We start from the raw sequence: 27481 nt of genomic DNA, 5'->3' as shown, positions 1-27481 counted from the left end.
TTTTCAATATACAGCCACGGAGAACTATAAATTCACGTTAAGGCGGTGTAGTATATGGAAAGGACCACAGGAGCCACCAATCCACCAGGAGCAAGCAGGAGTGAAAATCAGATGACTGCTGAAACAGGAAACAATGTAGCAGTGCAGGGTCCCTCAGTAGAAAAATTAGCAGACTGCAAGGATGATGAAATGACCAGAATGCAGAACACAGAATCTTCTTTCCAAAATGGCTGCTGGAAGCTGTCAGCAGAGAGAATTGCAGGCTCAGATCCCAGAGAATGCAGGCACAGGCATTGTCACCAGCAGATCCACACTAATTTGCAGCCAGAAGGCGAAGAAGGACGTTTAAGCCGGCCCAGGACGAGGAGGCACCGCAGGCAGTATATAGCAGGGGTCAAAGAGGTCCAGGAGCCGGAGCAGATGAAACAGCCAGAGAGAAAGCACAGGAGCAGCAGAACAGCAGGCAGACTCGGCAAGGAGCCCAGCGTCAAGATGGCAGCGGCCAGCACACAGCGCACCCAGACACCAGAGCTCACAGTCAGGAGCTAAAGCGGAGGCAGCCAGCAGGAGTCACTCCCAGGGCACCGGATAACGCAGCCCACGACTTGGAGACTTGCAGGTAAGTAATCAGCTGCGGGAGACGGCGGGGACACCAGGCAGGAGAGGCAGGGAACCCGGCCACATAGATACAGGGGAAACAGCAGAGAGGGACCGCGAAGACAGCTCACCGCAGCACTCCAGGGAAGCAGGAGGGGATGCCCCACCAGTACAGGTACATCAACGGAAGAATTGCCATACGAACAGGATGAATATCAGGATATTCGCGGGAGAGCTGGCAATAAGCTGCCTACGCCATGCTACTCCAGGCCAAACCACCTACCTCTGTTATAATCTTTAACTTACAGATACACATCCTAAGCAATATTGAAAAATCACTAACCTCCCCAACATTGTTTTATGCAGTCAGATACCCAAAAATTGTTGTTCTTTGCTGTTCTTACCCTGACTGCTTAACTGTTTGTCTGTTGATTTTGGTGTTTGGTTTGTATGTTTCTGTAGTGTTCACTCGAGAAATGTTTTAGGGCAGGGTGCTGATCGCCTAGGAGGGCACATCTGCAGGATGTCGAACAAACCTCTGATAGGACACTGCGGCTAACAATACAGGGTGTGCAGACAACTGCTGTGCTGGTACATAGCAGGGACACTTGGGACACATCATCCACCTATACTTGCACTATGGACAGGAATCAATATAGGCAATCACTAAGCACAGACAGCCTGTCCCCTATTAGCCTGCAGCAATGGCTCCCCCACCCGGTGTTCACCTCCCGCCAGCAGCTTATGTTTTCAGAATTTTTCTGCAGAGTAAGTCAACTGCACATGATCGAATCCTGTAAACATGGGGTGCTGCATGGCGTTACTAGACATGCTGAATATAAGCCATGTAGTGCACAGTCACCTGACGCTGGAACTGCAGGCGCCTGGTGTGAACAGTTGCTGCAGGGAGAGGTGCACCAGCCCCCGCATCCCCAGCACATACAGCAACAGCACAGTGGGAACGCTGGCACTGAACACCAAGCTCCGGCTGCAGTGTCTTCCAGTCACTGTCGCGCCTCTCTGGGCCCCGCGATGGCCAATCCAGAGCTGACCAGGTGCTGGGAGGGGGAGATAAGGTTTAGATACTAGGTGGGGGAGAATAGGGTTAGGGACAGTTAGAGGGTTAGTATACCGACCGACAGGTGTCTGTATCCTAACCCTGTACCCAAACCCTTTGAATCTCATGGACACATATATAGTAGGTTTAAAAAAAATTAATAAGTCTAAGCCAATTAAAGCTCTGGTGACCCCAGTACTGTGAGGCTTTTGTGCCACCATGCTGCCCCAGCATCTTTATTTAGTTTTTCAAGTTTGAAACTATGAAGCATCAATTAAGCAGACTAGCGGCATTCAGTAATCTGCTAAATTTAGTTTAGTTCAGTTCTCTGTCTTGCTATTTGTTTGGTTTGCAGAGAATGATCACCATTGGGTATATTTACTGAATGGCGGTTTTACAAACCACCAATTTTTCTCAGTTTTGTTGTGGGATTTACACCAGCAATCTTTTATAAAGACAATAAATGACCTGTCAGAGTGCTGCTAATCTGGACCCCACAACAGGCAGTTCCCAGTAAAATGTACCGTAGCGCATATCTGACAGGATTTTGCTCACGTCTGTGGTAGCTGACCATTTGCCACAAGATTTCCTAAGCTTTGTTCCTTTTTGATTTTTCATTGCATTGATTATATCTAAAGAACTGTATATTACTTAGAAAAGAAGGCAGTCAAAGGGGCCTTTTAAAATGAACCTCATCTTATGGAAAATACATTTTGGCCCAGGACATTACCTCATAGTTAATGAGAGGTTCAGAAACTGAGTTCCTGCTTATTCCTGCTGCAAAATAGCACTGACTGTATGGGGTATATTTACTAAAGTGCGGGTTTTTAGAAGTCGAAATGTTGCCCATCGCAACCAATCAGATTCTACTTCACATTTAACTTGCACCTTCTAGAAGATAAAAGCTAGAATCTGATTGGTTCCTATGTGCAACATCTCCACTTCTAAAAACCCGCACTTTAGTAAATATACCCCAGAATCTTGATTATCTCATATCGCACTTGTTATAGAAGACACATCAGGAAACAGCTCTATTCCTCAGTGGTACATTTAAATAACGTGATATCTAATAATAGAGCCACAAGTGACTGAATCCACTTTGATTTAGACCAATATTGCTACATGACAGATATCGCACAGATCTAGCCTCTGTGTGAAAAGTATTGATTACATATCTCCATTCATTCTGAACAACATCACTGCACTCGACCAATCAAATCTTTGGTAAAATTAGGCAAATGCAGTCTCATTTCTATCGGCAGATTTGATCCTTTCCAGTGTGGACACAGTAGCATGTGTTGTCATTTTGTTTGAAAACCAAATTAGCTTAGTGTGTATCATGTCTGGCCATCCTACATTTCCATCACATTATTCAGTCGACATATTGCTGTGTAAGTTACATGTACTTTAATTTTATTTCTTTGTTTCAGGTTTTGGAGCTTGAAGGAGAAAAGGGAGAATGGGGATTCAAAGCATTGAAACAAATGATCAAAATAAACTTCAAATTGGTAAAAAAAAATTAAAACTTGCAATTTGATTTTGTATTAAACTGTGGCATAGCTGCTCTTTTACAATTATTCTGTTATTGGGAGACATTGTCCTTGGTAGATTAATATTGTTCCAGTTGTTGGGAGACATTGATATGCTAGTATTGTACAGTGATTTCATAGCTGCATCATGTTATAGCTAAGGATAATGGCCAAATAATATTGAGAAGTTTTGATTGGCAAAGTTTAATTTCTTTTCATAAATACAGCGATTTGGTAAATTGTAGAGTTTTACATTAGTGAGTCTTTTGCCATTTTGGTAAATTAATCCTGTATTATATACTGTTTGGCTTCTGATACTTAGTAAATCCCAATTACTTTAAAGTAGTTTAATCCTCACAACCTGTCCTGTAACTGATGAAGTTACCATAACTTTAGCACAAAGGGCACGTGAGCAATTACAGAAGTTGGACCGAGGAGCTCATCATTCATTCCGTCATTTCAGTTCCACTTCAATATATCCGGTATAGAAGAAATAGATAAGTGGTGATTCCCAATATTTATTAGCACACCACAAAGTAAACATACCTTATGAAGGGCCAGTGGATCCCAAAATATAGTGCTGCCACCTTGTGGTTACTAATAAACTTTAGTGATTTGTGTTCAGCCCAGGGAGATTTCTGCATCATTTAAAAAAAAAAAAAGACCTAAACAATATGGAATCAGGTCTGAGTGCTACTTGTGCAAAGAAAGATGATTCTAAGGTGAATAAGTTTAGGGGTAGATTTACTAAAACTTCCAAAAATAGAAAGTGGAGGTTTTGTCAATAACAACCAATCAGGATTTAGCTATCATTTATCTAGTGCATGCTATAATCTGTTTGGTTGCTGTGAGTAATACCTCCACTTTCCCTTTAGAAGTTTTAAAACTACGTACAATTGTAATGAATAGTATACCTCATTTTCCGTCCAATTTTCAAATCCTTGGGACTTTGTGAAAAGCACTTGAGGTCAATTTACTAAGCAAGCCACAGATTTTCTGTGTGTTTAAGCAGGTAATTTAAAACTGCAATTATTATTCAAAGCAACACAGGTCGTTTTTTTTTGCTTATAATAGTATTACCATTTTAATCTTATTTAAATTCGCCAAAAAGATACAGCTTTTGCAAGCCGCCTCTTAGTAAATTTACCCCTTGGTATCTGTTTCCCAGATACTAAAAAAATAAATTATTACCTGTAAAAGCAAAGAAAAAGATAGCTATTTATTAGGGATGTGCAGGCTCGGATAGGTTCGAGTTTGCACGTTGAGTTCGGATTTTTCCCTCCAAAAAAACGGAACTCAGAAAGAGGCTAAACGTCATCTTACATGGACGAACATCATCATTCCTGGACTTTTGTCCAGGAATGATGATGATCGTCCATGTAAGATGACGTTTAGCCTCTTTCTGAGTTCCGTTTTTGTGGAGGGAAAAATCCGAACTCAACGTGCAAACTCGAACCTATCCGAGCCTGCACATCCCTAATATTAATGTTATCCTAATTGGTATCTAGATAATATAATTTATATTAAAATTTGCAATATGAAATAAATTGGTGAAAATTAAAAACTTAATACAAAAATCTAGAAAAATTGTGATTTTAAAATGTGTTCAATGTTCAGAGATGTCATGTTCTACATTATTGCTCTGGATGTTTAGATGTTGCTTTTTGTTTCAAGTTGCACGTTAAAATGTAATAGAAATGAACAAAGGTTACATTTTATATTATCTAGCTACCAATTAGTGCACCACACACAGCTACATTTTTCTTTTCTTCTTCTTCTTCTTCTTATTATTATTATTATTATTATTATGCAAAAGTCTACTGCATGGTTGCTTTGGTTGCACCTGCCCACCTACTCTGATATAATTATACACTTATCAGCCATAACATTAACTCAACTGACAGGTGACTTGAGTAACATTGATTATCTTGTTACAATGGCAACTATAAAGGGGTGGGATATATTAGGCAGTAAGTGAACAGTTGGTTCTTGAAGTTGATCTGTTGTATGCAGGAAAAATGGGCAAGTGTAAGTATCTGAGTGACTTGGACAAGGGCCAAATTGTGATCGCTAAACGACTGAATCAGAGAGTCTCCAAAATTGCTGGTCTTGTGGTGTGTTTCCAGTATGCAATGGTTAGTGTACTGATATAACACTACTACTACCTTAGCACAAATAAAGCAGCCCTATGTGGAACACACGTGGGTACCCTATAAACCCCGTGACAGTAATGTGTGTGTCCTCCAGGTGGCGGTAAAATCTCACATAAAAATAAAAGCAAAGGAACAGATTACTTTTCTTTTGTAGATACGGTTTTCAAGTGAAGTTTTTCAAAATGAAAGATAAAATGAAACAAAGCATAACATAGCGTAATATTATCAATAAAACAGATTTATTTCTTATATGCAAAATATAAACACATAAATATAAATAAAAAGTTAGGTCAGTAGCATGTGGTCACTATGTGCTTGCGTACCAGAATCAAGAAGTTTGTGGATATTATTTATGCACCGCTGGCGATCCGGATAATACCAACACTGTATCTCACAAGCAAAAAGTTCCCGGTCAGCAGGTCCCCTGGTCTTTCACAATGGCAATGATAGTCCTGCAGCCCTTTACGCGTTTCGAGCCCAAATGCTCTTCGTCAGATAGGCTATTGGCCTATTTTTTATTTATATTTATGTGTTTATATTTGTTGGCCTATTTTTTGGGGGGCATATATGAAATAAATCTGTTTTATTGATGATAATGTTGCGCTATGTTATGCATTTTCATTTTATCTTTCATGTTGAAAAAACTTCACTTGAAAACCGTATCTACAAAAGAAAAGTAATCTGTTCATTTTCTTTTATTTTTTATTATTGTGTGAGATTTTAGCACCACCTGGAGGACACACACATTACTGTCACTCATGCAGTGGTTAGTACCTACCAAAAGGAAGAGCAACTGATGAACCGGCGACAGGGTCATGGGTGCAGGGCCAGCCCTAGCCCAAATTTTTTGGTAAGCTTTTATTTTTATTTTTGGTGCCCCCAGGCATATTGTTGCACGTGCCCAAACAAATTAAGAGGCCGTGATCTCATGGAAAAAGCCATAACCATGACAGATACCCCTTTCTCGTCACTCTGGGAACAGTCCTTTCCATTCCATATGCACCTTAATGCAGTCCCCCCAGTAGTGCCCTTTAATACAGTACCCCCAGTATGCAATGCCCCCAGTAGTGGTCCGTCTTATGCAGGCCCCAAGTAGTGGCCCTTATACATTGCCCCCAGTATTGGTCGCCCTTATGCAGGCCCCCAGTAGTGATTCCCCGTATGCAGGCCCCCAGTAGTGATTCCCCGTATGCAGTGCCCTTTATACAGTGCCCCCAGTAGTTGTTCCCCCCCCCCCTTCCCCGTGCAATGCCCCATGTGCCCCAGGAGTGGTCCCCCTTATGCAGGCCCCCAGTAGTAGTGCCCCCTGTAGTGGTCCTTCCTATTCAGTGCCCCCAGTAGTGGTCCCCCTATGCTGTGCCGCAGGAGAGGTCCCCCTTATGCAGGCCTCCAGTAGTGTCCCCAGTAGTGATCCCCCCTATGCAGTGCCACTTATACAGTGACCCCAGTAGTGGTCCTCCCTGTGCAGTGTCCCGGTAGTAAGCCCTTTTTATAGTGCCCCCCAGTAGTGGTACCCCCTATGCAGTGCCACCAGTAGTAGTCCACCCCCCCATGCAGTGTCCACAATAGTGGTACCCCTTATGCAGTGCCCTTTAAATAGTGCCCCCCCCCTGCCCTTGTAGTGCCCCTAGTAGTAGTCCATCCCCCCTTGGAGTGGTCCTAGTAGTAGTCTCTCACCCCCACCCCCTTGTTGTGCCCCTAGTAGTAGTCCCGTGGTCCACCCCCAGTAGTCTAAAAAAAACAAAACACTTACTTGAATCCCGGCTCCTGCTCCCGCCACCGCCATCCTCTCCTCAGTCAGTCCTTCAGGGTCGGCCCACTCTGCATTATGGGAGAGACATCTTGACATCTCTCCCATTACCCACTGTGGGAGCCGGAAGATGGAGCTCATGAGTGAGCTCCGACAGTGGGCGCAGCAGTCAATGAGAGTCTGACACTCTCTCATTGGCTGCTAATTAAAACAAACACACTGCTGCCGGTGCCGGCGGCTGTGTGTTTGTCACTGTGTAGTGCTGACCGAACTCCGTCCGGTCAGCACTACACACGCGGTGCAGCTGTGTCACAGAGACGCCGTCTGCCCCTGGCCCGTATGATCGCAGCCGAGGCGCCCTCCACTATGTGGCACCCTACTCGACTGCGTACCATGCGTGTGCATAGAACCGGCCCTGCATGGGTGCCCAAGGATAATTGATGCACGTGGGGAGCGAAGGCTAGCTCCTCTAGTCCTATTTTACAGAGGACCTACTGTACCACATATCGCTAAAAAAGTTAATGCTGGCTATGACATGAACGGTGTCAGAACACACTGTACGTCGCAGCTTGCTGCGTATGGGGCTGTGTAGCCGCAGAGTGCACAAGTGGACTCCTGTCTGTGGCTGAAAGGATCTACAATGGGCACGTGAGCGTTGGAACTGGATCATAGTGTAATAAAAGAAGGTGGCCTGGTCTGATGAATCACATTTTCTTTTACATGGACGGCCGGGTGCGTGTGCGTTGGCACCAGGATGCACTATGGGAAGAAGGCAAGCCAGCAGAGGGCAGTGTAATACTTTGGGCAATGTTCTGCTGGAAATCCTTGGGTCCTGCTATTCATGTGCTTATTATTTTGACATGTACCACCTACCTAAACATTGTAGGAGACCAAGTGCACCCTTTCATGGCAACGGTGGCCTCAGCAGGATAATGCGTACTGCCACACTGCAAAAATTGTTCAGGAATGGTCTGAGGAACATGGCAAAGAGTTCAAGGTGTTGACTTGGCCTCCAAATTCCTCAGATCTCAATCCAATCGAGCATCTGTGGGATGTGCTAGAAAAACAAATCCGAGCCATGGAAGCCACACCTCTCAACTCACAGGACTTAAAGGATCCGCTGCTAATGTCTTGGTAAGGGGCAGGGACCTTGGACTGCACATCCTAATTTTAAACATCATAAGCTGCTACCATGCTGAGACTTGTAGTACAATGCAGGATAAAAAAAAATGCAGGAGCACACTCTAAGCACAAAGAATGATAGTCAAAATAATTTTGATAAACTGTACAATTAACATGGAGTAATACTAATACAAACAAATTGACTAACAAATTAACATAATGTGTTAGTATTGGTGATGTTCACCTTGACGTGATGGATTGGTATTTTTGGCCAAACATGTACTAGGAACCTCACTTACTCCATGCTAATTGTAGAGTCTATCAAAATAATTTTGACTATCATTATTCTTGGTGCTTAGAGCAGTGGTTTCCAAACCGCACTGCGGTTCCCTGGGATGCAGCAGTGCTGTCACCATGGTGCCCGGTGGCCTAAAGAAGCCGGGCAGAGTATTATTTTTTTGTGTTTAATATTTTTTCTTTTTTTTTGCACGGGTGGGAGAGGGGTTGGTGGAGCGGGACACGAGCTGCCACTGTAAACCAACAAGCAGAGAATTCTGAGGCTGCCTGTTGCTTAATGAGGTCCTACAACGCAGCGCATTGTGGGTTATCAGACAGGAAGTGTCTGATCTGAGGAGCGATGCTACAGAACGGCGCTGACTATCACAAGTAAAGGTAAGTAATGGGGGTACATGGAGAGGGGCTAATGGGTGAGGGACATGGGCCAGAGGGGAGCAATGGGAAAGAATAGCACAGTTTTTCTTTCTTTTTTTAAATACTTATTACATTATTTTGACCCAAGTACTTAAAAATGGGACTGCTTGGTAATTATTTTGGTTTAGGGGTGCCTTGAAAGAATTATGCAGACCATAAGCGTGCCACAAACTTTGAAAGTTTGGGAACCACTGGCTTAGAGTGTGCGCCTTCATTCTCTTTTTCCTGCTAACGTTTTGGTGCCAGATACCACAGGACACCTTCTGAGGTCTTGTGGAGTCCATGCTTCAACAGGTCAGAGCTGTATTGGCGTCATGAGGGGGACCTACACAATATTAGGCAGGTGGTTTTAATGTTATGGCTGATGGTTGTAGGAGTAGTAATGGTAAAATACTAAAAGGAGTGAATTTATATGATTTGGGGTCAGTGCCGTCTACGTTTTGCTGAGACTAAAAAAATAATTTTAAGCTCAATTGATTAAACAAGCTGTGTACAGTGCTTTGGCTTTTGTGCTACGTAAAGGAAGGCAGACAGTCAAATTCAATTGTTTTTATAGGACGCCTGGGTGTCCGCCAGAGCGATAACATTTTTGCACCATTTTGATGCGCATGCCCACATTTCTGCTCGCAGTTTCCTGAGGTGGTGAGCAGAAATGTGTTAAAAGTTGGCTGTTTGGGTGCCCAAAGCAGGACTATACGCAGCTAAATCCCTTGCTTTTGGGCCCGCATGGGTGCCCACACGGAGCCACAATTGAATTGCTCTGTTGGGCACCCATTGCATTTGGGCGCCAAAAACTCAAATGAATCACCCCCTAAAAGTACTATTTAAACTGTAAATAATGGCTGTAATGTAGCTGTCAATAATACTAAAGCAGACTTAATATTGTATTTAAGGGAAAAAATCACATGAAGTTTATTACACTTTAAAATAGTTTTTATTTGTAGCATACCCTCAGTGTTTTACTCATTAACAAAAAAAACTGTCGCACTTGTTTTTGTTCCTGGAAAATATGTTGTGAAGTAATTTTACACCCAATCACAATATGTTGCCAGCGAGTACATTGTTTGACCAATCTGAGGGTAAGATACATTTTTCAAGTCAGACATTAGGAAATATTAATTCATGGAACCAATAAATTCATATTCATAGTTTGTGGCTTGTTTTGTTTTTACTTTACACTTATCCACCTCTCCACAGACTAACTATCCTGAAATGATGAACAGATACAAGCAGTTGCTAACCTACATCCGTAGCGCTGTCACCAGAAACTACTCCGAGAAATCTATCAACTCTATCCTTGACTACATCTCCACTTCTAAACAGGTCGGACTTCTAACTTTATTATACCCACTGTCCTGCCGACTTCCTTTATCATGTTTGTTATCAATCTCTAAGGTCCTTGATTCAAAATTAGCTACTGGCTGTGCAAACAATAGAAATGTAAGTTATTATAGAAACCTAAACTTGACAACTGTTCCTGGGCTGAGCAAAAATACAGGGCACAGTGGGTCTGATTCATCATGGATCGCAATTGCAACAGTGTACGCAGATTGGCCGATGGTGCGTACTGCACATGCGTATGTACCGCATTGTGCGCAGGTTAGGTTAGGACACTGTGATGGGACGTCAGCGGTTGCGAATGGTGACGGGGAAGTGGTCGAAGAAACAAAGGCGTGCCTGGCCGTGCATAAATTATCCAATGCGATGGCATACGCAGCTTGAGTACTCACTGCGTGCAACGAGACTTCTAACTTTTGATACAGGTCAGACCTGCTGTAATCTGCGTGAGGGTCCGATGTATACACGGGACTGTGAGGTCTTACGGATGTGAGAAAGCGGTAGTGGGCATCTCTATGCTGGCTGAGCTGTTGCAGGCATTAGCATATTTTTGCAGCAGAACTGCGTACGTAATCACAGCTTCAATAGTAATCTGTAATGAATCAGGCCCAGTGAATGGCAAAGGTTAGATGAATTTACTTGCTTGTCTCCCTGTAGGGTTTCAGACTTTCTGGTATCTGTATATCAAGTTGGTAAAGAAATTCTACCACGGTGCCAGTTTTATATTAGTATGATGTCTCTTTTGGTAAGGGAGAATGGGTACACATAGACCAAGGATACATATTGCAGTGGCATTTGCTAATACTATGGTCATGGACTGACTGCTAATCTCCTTTGCCTGGGGAGATCTTGTACTATACATTGGTTCAGTGGAACAAATTCTGTACCATCTGGATTGATATACAAGCACCAGCCCTAATACCCTACCATGAAACTACAAGTCCCATAGCTATCACCTCTTTAGCAGAGCTTTCTGGGGCTTGTAGTTAACACTACAGGTTGTCTAGATTTGATTTAGGATATAGATACATGCCATTTAGCAATAGAAAGTTATTGAAGGCTATGATTATTGTAATGCATAGTCCAAATCGTCAGTGATTGAGCATGGTTTGGTTAATTATCCTTTCTGTGGTTTCTTTTATTTGGACTGTTGAAAATTGTACTTAATTGAGGGAAGCAGAAGATCCATCCAATGGTTACGTTACTGTGTGACAATCATTTCAATGACCCCAACAAAGCATATGCCAGCTTTCTTTTCTTTTTTTTTTTTCTTCTTGCAATTTAGTGACGTGGTCAGCAGTTGCAATTCTACAGTTTTAGGAAATGCTATAATTTACCCAACTAGAAATTTGTGGATTTACTTCTTTTGTTGAAGAACCTAATGACTATTCCCTTTTAGTGATTAGAAATCAATATGTAATTTGACCTCTTTTACATGTTTTGTGAGTGTGGTGAAATTAAAAACTCCTGGACTAACTACCAACATTTCATACTTTCCCAAGATGGACCTTTTGCAGGAGTTTTATGAAACGACTCTTGAAGCTCTGAAGGATGCAAAGAATGATCGGTTATGGTTTAAAACAAACACAAAGGTGATGTCTATTTGACATATATTCATTATGAATAAACCGTATACAAAGTGTGAGACCATATTTTCAAATAAGCATTTTCTTTACATGACTGGAGAGATTTTGACTTCAGAGGACTATTAATATGTTAAGTGTAGGTTGAAGTGACTTTGCAATGAGCGGGTATTTTATGTGTTTGGTAGCTAAACTGAATATATTTTTTATACTTTCAGCTTGGTAAATTATATTTGGAACGAGAAGAATATGGAAAATTACAGAAAATTTTACGCCAGCTACACCAGTCTTGCCAGGTAATATTTTGTATTTTCTCGTGTGATTAGAATTCTATAATTTCTGCTTTGATCGGCAGAAATTATATTTTTTTAAGCCATCTTGTAATTAACTTTAGTTGGTGTTAGACATATACATTGAAGATGAATATACAGTTTATAATACTTCAGCAGAGGGACGAGTCAGTTATACCATGGACTTATGCGTTAACAGGGTCTCTTCAACAGGCAATGGGGGGCTGCGGGCTGCCTCCGGGGCTAATTGAATAGCCCCGGGGGATTAATTAGCCTACGGTAAATTGCCGCAGCTAATTGGATTCTTCCCTTGCTGTTTTATCCATTGAATTTAGGGCTCTATGGAAAGAAAAATTAAACCCAACTACTTTCCCCCTTCTTCATGAGTTTTATTCCCATATCCTCTTCATGTCCAAGCAGGACTGTTCTTTTTGGCCTTTATTGGATCTGTACGCCTTCAGCAGGGAGCAATTCAAGATTAAAGACCTAGTTCAGAGGTGCATGCAACTCGAACGCACTGCCGATATTCACATAGTTGAGCGATCATTTGCAGCTCCTCATGCACGAAAAGTCCTGGCGACCCCTAGGATGCATGCATTACACAGTGTACACACAAAGAAGCTGTAGCAATTGGGGCAGACGGTATAAGATATGGGACGACAGAGTGATGAGTGTTCCTGGCTGATGACTGGGAGGTGGCCTGAAGTGAACACAAAAACGTCAGTCTCATTGGCATGTTATTGGGTGTGTCAGTGAAAGCGGCTACGTTCTGAGACTAGCAGCCACAGAGGCCATGTTCATATGGAGAAACTACTCCTGCCATAGGGCTGGTGCTAGTGTGCTAATGGTGGTGTGTCAAGAATCACTGGCTGTGTTACAGCATGCAGCGATGCTGAAAGTGGGCGTTTTAGAGCTTGCTTGTTCACAAATACATCAGGGGAGGAAGAAACTAATATTTGAATGTTATCACAGCAGCGAATTCGGCAACAGCCGGAAGAGCGGACGCAGCAGCTTCAACCTCTGAATCATGCACCAAGTCACATCTGTAAGTGATTCAGGCCAAGCGAGCAGGGACTTTCTAGCATTCTTGAATAACAAAGATGCCTACCTTCATATCCCCTTATGGTAGAACCACCAGGTGTGAAGCTCACTTCCTATTTCAGCTGCTTTCAGCCGTTATAAGCTCCACAGGTCTTCAAGGTTATGGCATCGATAGCGCCACTTTTACATTGTTAGGGTGTCATGATTTTTCCGTAAATGGAAGATATCCTGATGATGGCATAATCTGGGGAATTGGTGATTTGTCGCTTCAGGATACTATCAATCTCCTGCAGTCACACATCTGAATCATAAATGGACCCAGTACATCGATGACCCTATTGACATCCATGGTGATCCTGTGCCTCTGTTTGACAGAGAGAGCGTTCCTACCTCAAGATAAAAAATTTGGTCTCAGCATGAGCTTGAATCTTGTTACTAATAATGCCCTGCTGTCCAATACTGTAGGATGTGCTCCATTCAAAATGCACTTCTGCATTTGTGTAATAGGCTTTTCAAGCATTTGGAGTATCTCATTCAGGTATCTCACATGGTCTACTCACTGAGATAGTGGATGGAGACTCATCTCAATTCTGGTCTGGCTGGTAGTCACTATGAATGCCATTCTCCTGTGATGGTAAACCGCTTTCTTTCACCACCGGGCTTATGTAATTTCCTCAGTATTTAATTTTACAAATAAATGTTCTGGGGTAAATGTGCATCACTCCTGAAGAGCTGTGCAGTTGGGGTATAGAAAGACAATGCTACAGCTGTGTCTTCTGTATTCCACCAGGGGAAATCTGGCAGCCACCAGGTCATGAGTGAAACATCTTGCCTTGGATTAAATGCTTTTTCTTCTTCGGGGTCCATAGGGATACCGTGGGGATATTATGGTTGGAAGACCAGGCACCAAACAGTTAAAGCTTCTGCTCCCAGAATGCCCTGGGTCCTTCCCCATATATATCCCGCTCCTAGCCTTAGGACTTCAGTTGTTCGTTTGGTGCGGCAGGATCAAGACGCACCTTTGTAACAGGAGGACTGCTTTTATTTTATATTTTATTTAATGTTTTCCTGAGTTGGCAGTACCAAGCGTCTGAATTAAGATGCACGTACTGCGGCTCCATCTACCTCCGCCGGGCCGCAACATCAGTAATTGTGCTGGTGATTTCGGCGGGCTGCAGCTGCGCTTAGCTAGCAGTAATGCTGCAACTTGGACTGCATCGGATATTCGTAGAGGTCAGGTAAGGCGATTCCTCGTTTATGAGGAATCACTCGCAGCAGTCCTTGCTGGTTTTTTTTTGTTTTGTTTTTTTTTTGATCATGTAAATTTTTATTTTCTACATATTTTAAACAGAACAAAAATAAATAAACAAAAACATAAGTGTTACCAGTGAAAAAGGAAAAAAAAACAGTGGTACAATTAAATACCAAAATATACAATCAGAGAAATATCAGTAGTAAGCCGAACCTGAGATCACAAATATGGCATATAAACAGCTCGTGCATGGAAGTAAAATAAAATAATCAAACAAAAAGAAAGCAAACAAAACAAAAACGGGGCAAAAACAAAAAAGGAAAGAAGAGGGAGAATAGAAGAGGATAGATTACACGAAAGCATCCCCAACCGGTCTACGAAGGCCCAAGAAAGAAAAAGCCCATCTATCCCATAATTTGTGAAATTTAGAAAGGGCTTTACTACTAGTATAAACATACCGTTCATGATCAATGGTATCATTAACAAGCGCCCTCCATTTGTGTATATCAGGGGGATCTGGAGCACACCAGGATCGACAATAATTTAGTTTTGCTAAGATGGATATGCCTAAAACATAACGATAAATATTTGCATTAAACAATTCCTCAATATCCAATGCGAATAAACAAAGTTTTGCCTCTAAGGGAGGTAGTGATGGGAAAGAAAACTGCATATCCGACCATACTAAGTTCCAAAAATCGTTAACCCTAGGGCAATCCCATAACAAATGGCAAAAATCACAATCAAGAGCATGACATTTGGGGCAATTAGTTGGAACATTAGTATCAACACGTGCAATAGAAACGGGACCGGTAAGACCTGTGCAAAATAAAATAATGGATTTGTTGGAAACACTTCCAAGGGGAAGTGTATCTTATAGAGCCCAACAACTGAGACCATTGTTCATCCTGAAGAGAACCCAAACCTAATTCCCATTTATTCCTAAAGGGAAGAAGGGCATCTGGCAAATTACAAGAAATAAGATCACTGTAAAGATAGGAGACTGTCTTACGAACAAGTAACTTGACAAGTGCAAGCTTAAGAAGAGAAGGTGATAATAAAACAGGATCAGATCCAAACTGGGAGTGCATGGCATGACGAAGTTGAAGGTATCTATAAAATGCCGTATGAGGAAGGCCAAACCCCATGCGCAAATGATCAATGGAGAGATGCACCCCATTATGAAACAAATGGCCAAAAACCACCATTATACCACAGGGGAACATCTGGATCCACACCTTCATCCCCAAATAATACCTGCGCAAAATGCCAAACCAGTCGAGCCTGTCGAAGTAAGGGGGTGATCTACCCGGCAATTTTACAGAGAACAAAATTTGTAAAGGAGCTAAAGGGGAGCCTGTTTGCCTGCTAAGAAATCCCGCCAAAGTGGTATCAGTACCAGCAGATAACCAGGGCATCAAGTGTGACAGCTGTGAAGCTATATAATAAATACGTAAATTAGAAAGGGCCAGCCCACCTGAAGATTTAGATCTACAAAGTGTACGGAGAGCAATCCGTGGTCTCTTATCCCCCCACACAAAAGAAGATAGGATAGAATCAATATGAGAGAACTTTTTTAGGAATAAATACAGGGGAATGCTGTAAAACATGCAGGTATTTAGGTTGAATGGACATTTTAAATAAATTTAATACGACCTGTCACTGTAAGTGGAAGTTTCTTCCACACATGAATCTTTTGTTTAAAAGCTGAGCTAATGGGCGTATCACATTAAATTCTACAAAATCAGCAGGGTTAAGTGAAATGGAAACACCCAAATACCGAAAGGAGAGAGTCCATTGTAAAGGGCAGGAGAGAGGGGGATAGAGGCAGGGAACCATTCAAAGGAAAATACTAGACTTGGACCAATTAATCAGCAACCCTGAAAAAAAACAAAATCCTTAACGTCCATCAAACGTTCCAAAGCTGGGCCCGCATCTGCCAGTAACAGGAGCATATCATCCGCATAAAGAGCCAATTTGTCAATTACATGTCCCACCCGCAGGCACGGAATAGCGGAATCTGAGCGAATGAGACACGACAGGGGCTCTATAGCCAGTGCAAACAATGCAGGGGATAAAGGACACCCCTGGCGAGTGCCACGCCCAAGTTGAAAAGAAGAGGAGGCACAACTATTCACCGACACTCTGGCTGCGTGGGGAAGAGTACAAAAGACGGACCCAGCTAATAAAACGAGGACCAAAACCAAACTTAGACAAGACCTCCCATGAATACTTCCATTCCACAGAATCAAAGGCCTTGGCTGCATCTAAGGAGACAACCACCACTTCAGAAGCATCCCTATGGGACACTTGCACATGGTAAAATAATCGCCTAAGATTTTGAGTAGTGGATTTACCAGGCATGAAGCCGGTCTGGTCAGGGTGTATAATGGAAGTGATAACAGAATTAAGACGAATAGCCAACAGTTTAGCCAATATTTTAATGTCAGTGGTAAGAAGGGAAATAGGTCTATAAGAGTCTGGATGGAGGGGGTTCTTCCACAGGCTTTGGGAGCACTACAACCAAGGCCTCCGACATGGATGGCGGGAGACAACCAGCATTCAAAAAAGCATCAAAAGTCTCAGTGAGACGCGGGATAAAGAAGTTTAAAAATTTCTGATACACCTCTATCGGGACACCATCAACTCCGTGAGCTTTACAGTGTGGAAAGGAGGAGATAGCACCCTCCAATTCCTCCTCTGTAAAAGGAGCATCCAACAAATCCACTGCCTCAGTCTCAAGACTGGGCAGACGGACTGCCTCTAAATAGGCACAAAGCTGGGAGGGAGAATATGATACCTTAGTAGCTTAAAGAGAGGAGTAATATTGCAAAAATACATCTATTATAGAAGGAGCAGAGGTATCCAACGTTCCAGAAGAATCAAGGATACCAGATACCATTCTGGAAGCACCATCCTCTTTTGCCAAAAAGGCTAAATTACTCCGCCCAACATCAGCCTGTGAATATTGCCTATGACGCGAAAATAACAGTTTGCGCTTGGATTTATCAAACAGGTGATCTGACCACTCCCACTGGGCACGAAGCATAACCTCCCAGTCTGAGATCACTCTGGACAAGACGTACTGGGCCTCAGCATCACTATAAGCAGTTTCCAGAATCGTTTCCCACTGCCTATGATATAATTTAATGTTGGCAATACGCTTAATAAAGGTGCCCCTTAAAAAAGCCTTAAAGGAATCCCAAAGGAGAGAAACCTCAGTACCTGCATTATCTTCAAAATGGTACACCCAAGCAGCGTCCAACTCAGAGCCGGCACCCATTAGGTCCAGCCAAAATGGGTTAAACTTCCAAAAACGGGCACCCTCCGAAAGGGAGGAACCAATAGTAATGCACAACGGAGAGTGGTCGGAGACACCCCTTGACAAATAATCAACTGCAGAAACTCTGGGAACCAAAATAGGTGAGAGAAAAACCATATCAATACAGGAAAAAGTATGATAAGTAGAGGACTGACAGGAGAAAGCAGAAACAGCAGGATAACGGACACGCCAGACGTCTAACCAGCCCAATTCAGCAATCAATTTAGAAAAGGGAGATGGGGAGGGAGGTAGGGAAGAAATGGACTCTCGCCAATGGTCCAGGGATGGATCCATTACGTTGTTAAAATCACCCAAGCAAATAACAGGGGTAGAGGGAGAAAATGCAATAAAAGCAGCAGCCTTACCCAAAATGTCATTAGAATATGGTGGGGGGATATAGACCGCAAGTATATGCACAAACAGAGAATTAACAAATGCTCTAAGGAAAACATATCTATCCATGGGATCAATTTGGACTGTATCAAGACTAAATTGAAGACGTTTGTGAACCAGGATAGAGACGCCTCTAGAATTATTAGAGAGAGTGGAATAGTACATCCATCCCACCCAGGGCCTTTTCAAAGCCATTATACGGCTACCAAAGAGATGAGTCTCCTGAAGACAAACAATATCCACATTCAGTTTTTTAACCTGTGACAGAACTAGGGCTCTTTTAACCTTATCACTAAGGCCCCGAACATTCCAGGTGAGCAAATGAATGCCCCCAGAAATATCCCCAGTAGCCATAATAATAATAATCACATAATAGAGCAAAAAGGATAAAGAAACATACAGAAAGGCAATAAAGGTACCCCCATGCGCAAGCAATATACAGGCCGGCACATACCATCATATCAAAATAGCAAAAAAAATGGCAACACATACAAAAATAATTCAAATAAAAACAACCTAAGAAAAATAACAAACAAACCCACCCTGCATACCCCACCAAACTTAAGGTATACCTAATCCTGGAAAAAGAAAGAGAGAAAAATTCCCTAGTCTAAATTAACAAACAGATACTAAAGTAAACAAACAATAACTTGCGTATCTAGGGCTGGTAGACAAAGCTATTGCTAGAAAGGCCCTCCAAATAATTATAGTGGAGCGGTTGCCCCTCAAAACAAATTAGAGTCCACTAAACTGTCCCAACTCCCGCCTTTACCAGAGAACAAATGAAAAAATCACGACAAAACAGCAGATGGACCACAATATACAATAAAATACAATAAATGATCAAACAAAATAGGGAGAGCACTTAAGACAGGGGAAACCAGGAATGGACTCTCAAAACCCCCAGATCGGCATCAGGAAATAGCAAGGAGTCCAAGGCAAAAATGTCAACGTGGAGGCCGCGGACGTCCAGCCAGCCAGGCCTCAGCATCTGCAGGTGTATTGAAAAAATGAGTGATGCCATCTGCCACCACACGAAGACGGGACAGAAAAAGCGTGGAATATTGGAGTTGGTGCTCCCGTAGCTTGCGTTTAACAGGCATAAACGGCTTTTTTGTACCTAAACAGCAAAATCAGGAAAAACTGAAATAGAGTGATTATCCAACTTGAGAGGACCATGGAGACTGACCAGCTGCAAGACTGCGCCACGGTCCTTGTTGGCAGTCCCTGCTTTTGGTGTCAATGACGCACCAGAAGCTGCTGCTGTCAGGGCCTGGGATTGTCCGCGTCCTCACTACACCTGCCGGGGCCTTATCGTCTGATGCCGGGGATCAGCAGCAGACGCTTCTGCTGCCATGAGGCCAGCGTACCGGGCTGGTTAACGCAGCTTAGGGGAGGTAGGCGCTCCCCTGGCAGCTCCGACCCAGACGCAGTCCCTAAGAAGGGTTTTGCGCGTCTAGGTTGCTCCGCCTACCCTCCACATGTTTGAGACGCTTACGGTTCATGCTCAGTGCGCCCTGTAGCGCCTGGTCTCAGGAGGGTCTGGTTCAGTCTCTCTGTATACCTCTCCCATGGTTAAGGTATATGGTGCTCTATGTCCTACCATTCCTTTGCGTTGCTGTACTTGATTTGGAGCCAATTTGTAACTATATTACATATGCATTGTATGGACTTAGCGTTCCCGCTAGGCTGATTTAGGGGGGCGCGGCGCCCTGCCCTCCTTCTGGAGGACAAAAAGCACCCTGCCCTCCAGGAGGAGGGCAAAAAGCGCCCTGCCCTCACAGCCTGCGGGAGCTGTTCTCACCCGCGGGACGCAGTGTCCCGCGGGTGGAGAAACATGCGGTGACCCGGTCACCGCCGGAGAATAGACGCCGGGCGCATGCGCCCGGCATCTATTCTCCCTGTCTGCAGGGCTTGGGGGCTGCCCGGCGTGTCCGTAAGTGCCGGGCACGCCCCCAAGAGTGACGAAAAGGGGACGCGTCTTATAGACACGCCCCCTTTTCCGATGACCACGCCCCCTTCTCGGTCGCGCGCGCGCCTTCGACGCGCGCACGGGCATGCCCTCTCTAGCTCCGGAGCCCTGCCTCCCGCCGGAGCTAGAGGGAACACTATTGACTGTTTGCTAGCTGCTGATTGACACTGTCTTTTATTTCTAAATCTGTCAATTGTAACTATAACTGGTTTCTCTCCATCCTCTTGGGGTGGAGGTTTCTTTCTGAGTACTTCACATTCATTAAGATTTTGTGAAGGCTGTCACATACCATTGCAATTATTGCCTTTACTTTGAACATGTCAAAAGATAAAGGGAGCCAGGAGTGGGAGCAGTCTGCTGGATCCATGTAAATCATGTACGGCTTATGTGTCCTCTCAGGAGGTAAAGGATGGTTTGTGTGTTGTCTGTTATAAATAGCCATCTAACCAGTCCAGTTTACCTGTCCCTGAACAAGAGCCATCTTGGGTTGCCTCTTTTTCCCAGGTTATGATAAAGGTTGTGGATCGTATGGCTGCTCCCACGATGCCTCCTTGGATGGGGTGTCCACAGTATGCTATGTTTGCACCTCCTATGCATCCTTCATGGAAGGATGTTTATGGCCATTCTGGTCAGAGTATGGCACCATCTAATGTTGATAGCTTGCGCTTAGGTCACTACCGGTCTATTATCTTTCTATCAGTCTGCCCAACATATGGGTTCAGACCCATCATCAGAGGAATCAGATGATGCACAGGGTTCCTCTCCAGGATCTAGTTCTGGGGAGGAGGATCATCTGCCCATGGTGGATGTTCCTTCTTTGGTGAGGGCGGTTAGATCAGTCCTAGCTATTCAGGATTATGAACCAGCTCATAGTAAGAATGCTAAAATGATTAATCGCAACCGGAAGGTGGTCGAAACTGAGTTCCCTGTATCTGAACAGCTTACAGAGCTTATTGAGGAGGCATGGTGTAACCCTGATAAATGATTTTATGTGAATGAAAGAATAACATCATTGTATCCATTCCCACCTTCTGTATGTACTAAGTGGGAGGTACCTCCTACTGTGGATGCTCATGTAACACATTTAATCAGAAATGCTACATTGCCTATTCTATCAGCATCTTCCATGAAGGATTCCACAGATGAAAAGATTGAAGCCTGTCTTAAAGCAATATTTTCGTCATCTGGAGCGGTTGCTCGTCCAGCTATGGCTGGAGCCTGGGTAGCCAAAGCTGTTGAAGAATGGATAGGGGCATTGGAAGATTTGCTACTAAATGCTTCCAGAGAACAGGTGATGAATATCTCCCACATACGGGAAGCAGCTTCCTATCTGGGAGGAGCTGCAGTAGATGCTGGAATTTTATCTTCTAGGGCATCAGCAGCATCAATAGTGGCACGCATGGCGCTTTGGTTAAGATCTTGGAAAGCTGACACAGGATCGAAGAGGGCCCTGGAAGTCTTACCTTTCTATGGAAAGGTACTTTTTGGAGCAGTGTTGAATAATGTAATCATTACTCTGGCGGCTTCAAAATCTGCAGGTCTGCCATCTAAAGCCAGCCATACACTGTGCGATTTCCTAACGTTCAGATGTCTTGTACATTTTCCCTTGGGATTCTTCCCTTGAAATTCTCTATACAAGTTGTCAAATGGTGTACACTATTGTACATACGAGCATACAATACCAATGCGTCGTATCCAATTGCTAATCGTTAATGATGGATCGTTTACAGCCAAAAACCTCACACCAGAACTTACGCCAGCAAAACCACATACGATGTGTATCGCATAATACACGATTGATCTAACTCTTACCGCTTTTCCATAAGATCTAGGATGCAGAATTACGACGGCGGGGAAGCGCATCGTAATTGTACAAATACCGTACACAATTGGTCGATTCGATTGATCTGAATCGGCCATAACGTGCAAAAAATCGCACCGTGTTTGGCCCGTTTTAGTCAAATACTAAATCTAGGCAGTTTTCTTTTGTCTTTCCGTCCTGAGGGACGAGCAAAGAACAGTCTTCCTCTAGGCCAACTAGTTTTCGCAAGTCTAAACGACAAACTAAGAGGTCTGGTCTGGCAAAACGTCCAGTTTCTAAACTGGACAACAAGCCCTCGGCCTGATTGAGCGGGCCTCCTCCTGGGGGATCCCAGGGTGGGAGGCCGACTTATTCAGTTTGCGGATTGTTGGCGTCAAACAGCAACAGATGCCTGGTCCGAGAAGTGGTCTCTCAAGGGTACGCCCTCACTTTCAGGAGACATCCCCATCAGAAGGTTTTTTTGCACAGCTCCTCCCATCAGATGCGGACAAGGCCTTAGCTTTTCAGGGAATCATTTACTCCCTGCTACAGGCAAGGGTAATAATCCCAGTTCCTGTGTCTCAACAAGGAAGGGGTTATTATTCCATTCTGATTCAGAAACCGAATGGGGCTTATCGCCCTATACTAAATCTAAAAACCCTCAACAGGTTTATCCTTGTACCCAAGTTTCGTTTGGAAACTCTTCTGTCAATTACTTTGGGAATGGAGCCGGGGGATTACATGGTTTCCCTGGACATTCAGGATGCATATCTGCATGTTCCAATTATACCATCCCACCAACAATTCTTACGGTTTGCTGTCCTTCAGCAACATTACCAATTTTAGGCTCTACTATTTGGCCTGTCTACGGCTCCCCATGTATTTACCAAAATAATGGCAGTCATGACAGCCTATCTCAGGCGCCATGGAGTCAGAATTCTACCATATCTGGACGACTTTATGATATTGGAGCAGACTCCGGTTATGTTACAAAAACATCTTCAAATTACCATAGCCTGCCTACAAAGGCACTGCTGGATAGTCAATTGGAAGAAATCATCACTTTCTCCAACACAGCAGTAGGTGCATCTAGGAGCGTTTCTGGATTCTCGGACACAAAGGGTGTTTCTGCCAGAGGACAAGATTGTGGATCTATCATTGCGAATACGCAAGCTGCTACGCCACCGAAGGGTATCCATTCTGTTAGCAATGCAGGTCCTGGGATCAAATGGTATCCAATGAATTACAAACAGAAAAGCAAGCAAGAAAGAAAAAGATTATTTAATTCGGTGCACTCTATTTATGTTCCACAAAATATTTTGATAATCTCGATCTGTTAAAAATTATTAATCTTTATTTTTATATTATTAAAACATGTTTAATAGGGACACCAGTATGGCGAAATATTAATAAAACAAATAGAAGGTTCTCAGAAAAGAGTTCAAGCAAAATAAATGTGAATGACATAAAAAAAAATTAAATAAAGTGAATTAAACTTTTCCAAGTACCGCTGTCTAATTTAATAAATATTAAGTAGCAGAATCTCTCATTGTTTTATCTCACAAATCTATATTTTTTTTGTTTTTGTGTGATCAGTGACAGTGTTTTTTGTAATTTATAAAGGTTGACAAATATGCTTCACACTGTAAATATCATTTGTTCCAATAAGGTCTGTCACTAAAGAGTAGTGAGTGTTTCTGATATTCAGATGTAATTCTCTTATATCATAAAGAGCTACTAATGTAACAAAAATTGTAGCAAGATGATTCTAACACAGTTTGTGTCAATATCTCTATATTCCTATACTGCTGCCAAGCGATTCGCTGTTTATTCAGTCCGTCATTATTCTTGTTACATTTAGCATCTATTATTCTCCGCTCTCATGATACAGCGGGGTAGGAAAGAAAAATTAAGAGTAGAATATTAATAGGATTAGGCTCTGTTCGATTTTTATATAGCCCACGCTGTAAGGTGAACGTATAGTGACCATAGCGATCAGCCAGTCAATTTAATGCTGTCACATGCAGCACATGTTAGTGTCATTAACATATAGTATATATGATCCTCCTTCCTTATAATATGGTAAGGGGAGAAAATTAGGCTCTGATCAATTTTCACATAGTATGCGCTGCAAGCTGTACGTATAGTAATGATAGCGATCAGTCAGTCCATTTAATGCTGTCACATGCAGTACATATTAGTGTTATTAACACCCAGCTAATGTGATCCTCTGTCCTTTTAATATAACATGGGGAGAAAGAGAGATATATAGTGTGATGCCCTAATCACAAGTTTCCTTTTCATATAACCCGCGCTTTGAGCTGTACGTATAGTGATAGTAGCGATCAGCCAGTCAATTTAATGCTGTCACATGCAGCACATGTTAATGTTGTTAATATATTAACATATATAATCCTCCGTCCTTATAATATAGTAGGGGGAGAGAATGAAACTATAATCAACTTTAAGGGGTATCTCTACTGCTGGCAAGGGGCAGAATGTGGGTATGGATTGTTTCCTATGTGAAGTGACCTCATGAGACGGTGGCAGTGCACACATTTCTGTTCATGTGGAGAATTTTTATCAATGTTTAGAGACTTGGCATGCTTGAGGTATGGAGTAACTGCAAAAGTTCTCTTTACCTGTCAAGTCTCAATGCGTCCCTCAGTTGAAAGAAAGTATGTACACCCCAGGTTTAAAGTATATGTATTCTGTGGCTGTAAATGTTGTGAATTTAAAGAATTATAAACCTTTCTGAAATAAGTTTGTGCCTTTTTCTGTAAATCTTATTCTAACTTTCTGTGTACAGACCGACGATGGAGAAGATGATCTGAAGAAGGGAACACAGCTACTGGAAATCTATGCTTTGGAAATTCAAATGTATACAGCACAGAAAAACAACAAGAAACTTAAAGCACTATATGAACAGTCTTTGCACATCAAATCTGCTATTCCTCACCCTCTTATTATGGGAGTTATCAGAGGTGAGACTTGAGTATTTCTTGATGCATTTCATTATGTAGGTATGCACTGCTTCACTAGCCTTCTGTCCACCTACTGATCCTCTAAAGCTGGGTACATACGGCGCGATGTGTACCCAGCGATGCCATCCACGATCCGATGGCCGTCATATCGGGCGGTCCCCACACACTGAGCGATTCGGTGCCCAATATGCTTCCCCCCCCCCCCCATAGACCTGCATGGGAGTGTTCATCACTTCTGCAGATCTCTTGTGCATGCAGAAAGGTCTGGAGGAGGGCCTCCATCTGGGAGTGCACAGTGGACTATATCATGCCCACACACAGAACGATAAAGCTGCGATATCTTTCCAATCCGTCGGGTCGGCCGCTATATCGCCACGTGTGTGGGGGCCTTAACTCTCACTTTTTTTGAACTGCTTGAACCCATACAGCAGATTGTCTTCCAGGTATAAATGAGGTAGGATCCAAGGCAGGTAATTCAAAAGAAGGGAACGCAGGTCTGTAAGTGAAAGTGGCTCCTGGTTGCCTTTGACACCTGTCCAATAATATAACTTTACTTAGACCTTGTGAATTTCAGAATGTAAGTCTAGTCTAATATGCAGGGGGTATTGGATTACATTGGGGAAATTAGGGGAGAGGGCGCAATCTTTCAGATATCTAGCGTAGGGTACTTCATGTTGGCAGACATACGTAACCTCTTAGGAGGGAATTCAATTAGCTGCGGGATATACCCCACAGGTAATTGATCACGCTGCCCGATTCAATTGGCTGCGGGAACCCCAGGATTTGTCCACATTAAAATAGAGTACACCAACCACATCACTCCACATGCAGTTATTTTTATTTGAAGTTATGTAAGTTGTATGGAAAAACTGATACTGCACTTTTTGGTGACTATAATTTAATGTGTGTCTTCTACTTGCTTTAATAAAGTAAGGGTAAATTCAACGCAAATTGAATAGCGCCGGTTAGGAGCTCCCAAAGCTATTCTATTCAGCATGCTGTTGCGTCGGAGAATGGCCATTTTTGCGCCCTAATCATGGTGTTTAGTCGCGAGACCCGGCATTCTCTGACTAAACTGCCCTGTGCGATGCTGTTTACATGGTGTTAAGGTAAGAAAACAGGATCGCGCCAGAAGTTTTGTCGGATTTCAGTTCGCATCCCAGGAGGGGTGCGAGAAGAATTCCTTAGCCAGGCTTAACAGCATGCTATATTGAATAGCTCCAGGAGCTCCTTCCCGGCTCTATTCAGTTCGCGTTGAATTGATTAGAGCCCTCTGTTGTAATATTAATAAATGGTTTTAGATGCATAGTTTTTATTTCATATTAATTTGCATGTTACAAGTTTTTGGTACCACCATTTCTAAACTGATTGTTCAATAGTTGTTTATATATTTATTTTTCGAGGATCACCAGCAGACCACAATTGGCACCATTAATCGATTTCAGCTTGTAGTCACATATCCACTTGTTAGTAAATGGTGTCTGCCTCCCAAGCAGAGGTAGTACAAGTTGTCATGGTACATGGCAATATCATACTCATGGATGTTTACCAATGTGATATTGAATAAATAAATTGATCTAATATCCACCTAAACCTGCTGTTTAAGTCTTAAAGCATATAGTAATAGCTTAAAGTTCCACAGCAGCAGTGGGATGCCCGCTACTATTCTCTGATGAGGTGGTCAGAGATTTAATTTCATTACGGGGAAAGGCCATCTTTAAAATTTAGCATTTAGTACGTGTGTATGTTACTTGAGAAGCTCCTTAATTATTTTTTGTTTCTTTAAATAAGTACATTTTTTCTGCTCCTTAGTATTTGGTATGCATAGTATCACTCCCAGTATTGGAAAGAGAGAGGAATCCTCTTGGGTGCATGATAAGTCATCATTAGTGGAGCTAGCCGATCCCAGAATCAGTGATTGTAATCTTATACACCTGAATGACTTTGCTCATGTTCTGGCCAACTTTATGATTTTCAGAGTGATTAAACGATGTTGCGAACATTCACTAGTGCGTATGCTAGAAATTGATTTATCCCTTCCCATGTGCACAATGCTTTTTAAATGAACAATCGGCAGAACTGTCGAACAGATGATCAGAAATTCATACACACTATAATATGTGCATGATATCTGCTCTTTGCTGAACGACCTCTCTCCAAAACAATCATCCGATCCGACTTCTTTTGAAACGATATTTGGACCTGGATGCTGCGTACACACACCCAGAGATTATCGGACCGAGCAGCAGAAAACCGGTTGTTCTGGTTATTGCATAGTGTGTATTAGGCATTCCCGCTCAGGAATTTGCAGTTTGCCGGTATCATAGGCAGGTCAGTTTCAATATAAAAGAGGTATGCCATGCAGCAGCACAGTAGCCTCCACAATATGCTTGCTAGTAACTGGGTCCCTATTAAAACTTATAGGAGAGCACGAGGTGCCTTGTTTCATGGGGTTGTCTCTTATTTCCAGTTATTTGCTGAATCTAGTTAATCCTGGTCCTGTGATTCTTAACTTTAAAGCATGCCTGTCATCTGTAAGGTTAAACATTATCATAGAAGCACCATATAAATAAACATGCTACAATT

General features: G+C 42.9%; 1 protein-coding gene across 3 annotated transcripts in view; it reads left to right on the top strand.

The window, feature by feature from the left end:
• The window catches only part of COPS2 (COP9 signalosome subunit 2), a 63328-nt gene that overhangs the window by 17487 nt on the left and 18360 nt on the right, over positions 1-27481 (top strand). For all 3 annotated transcript variants that reach the window (XM_088472977.1, XM_088472978.1, XM_088472980.1), the window contains exons 3-7: positions 3085-3162; positions 10117-10242; positions 11760-11849; positions 12059-12136; positions 24721-24895. In XM_088472977.1, the coding sequence (XP_088329103.1) occupies positions 3085-3162; positions 10117-10242; positions 11760-11849; positions 12059-12136; positions 24721-24895 (547 nt within the window). The remainder of the gene's footprint in view (positions 1-3084; positions 3163-10116; positions 10243-11759; positions 11850-12058; positions 12137-24720; positions 24896-27481) is intronic.

The sequence above is a fragment of the Taudactylus pleione genome, unplaced genomic scaffold, assembly GCF_031769625.1.
Source record: "Taudactylus pleione unplaced genomic scaffold, aTauple2 ptg000129l, whole genome shotgun sequence".
Lineage (NCBI taxonomy): Eukaryota > Metazoa > Chordata > Amphibia > Anura > Myobatrachidae > Taudactylus > Taudactylus pleione.
Note: the sequence above shows the minus strand (reverse complement) of the source record. Positions and strands in the feature narration are given on the sequence as shown.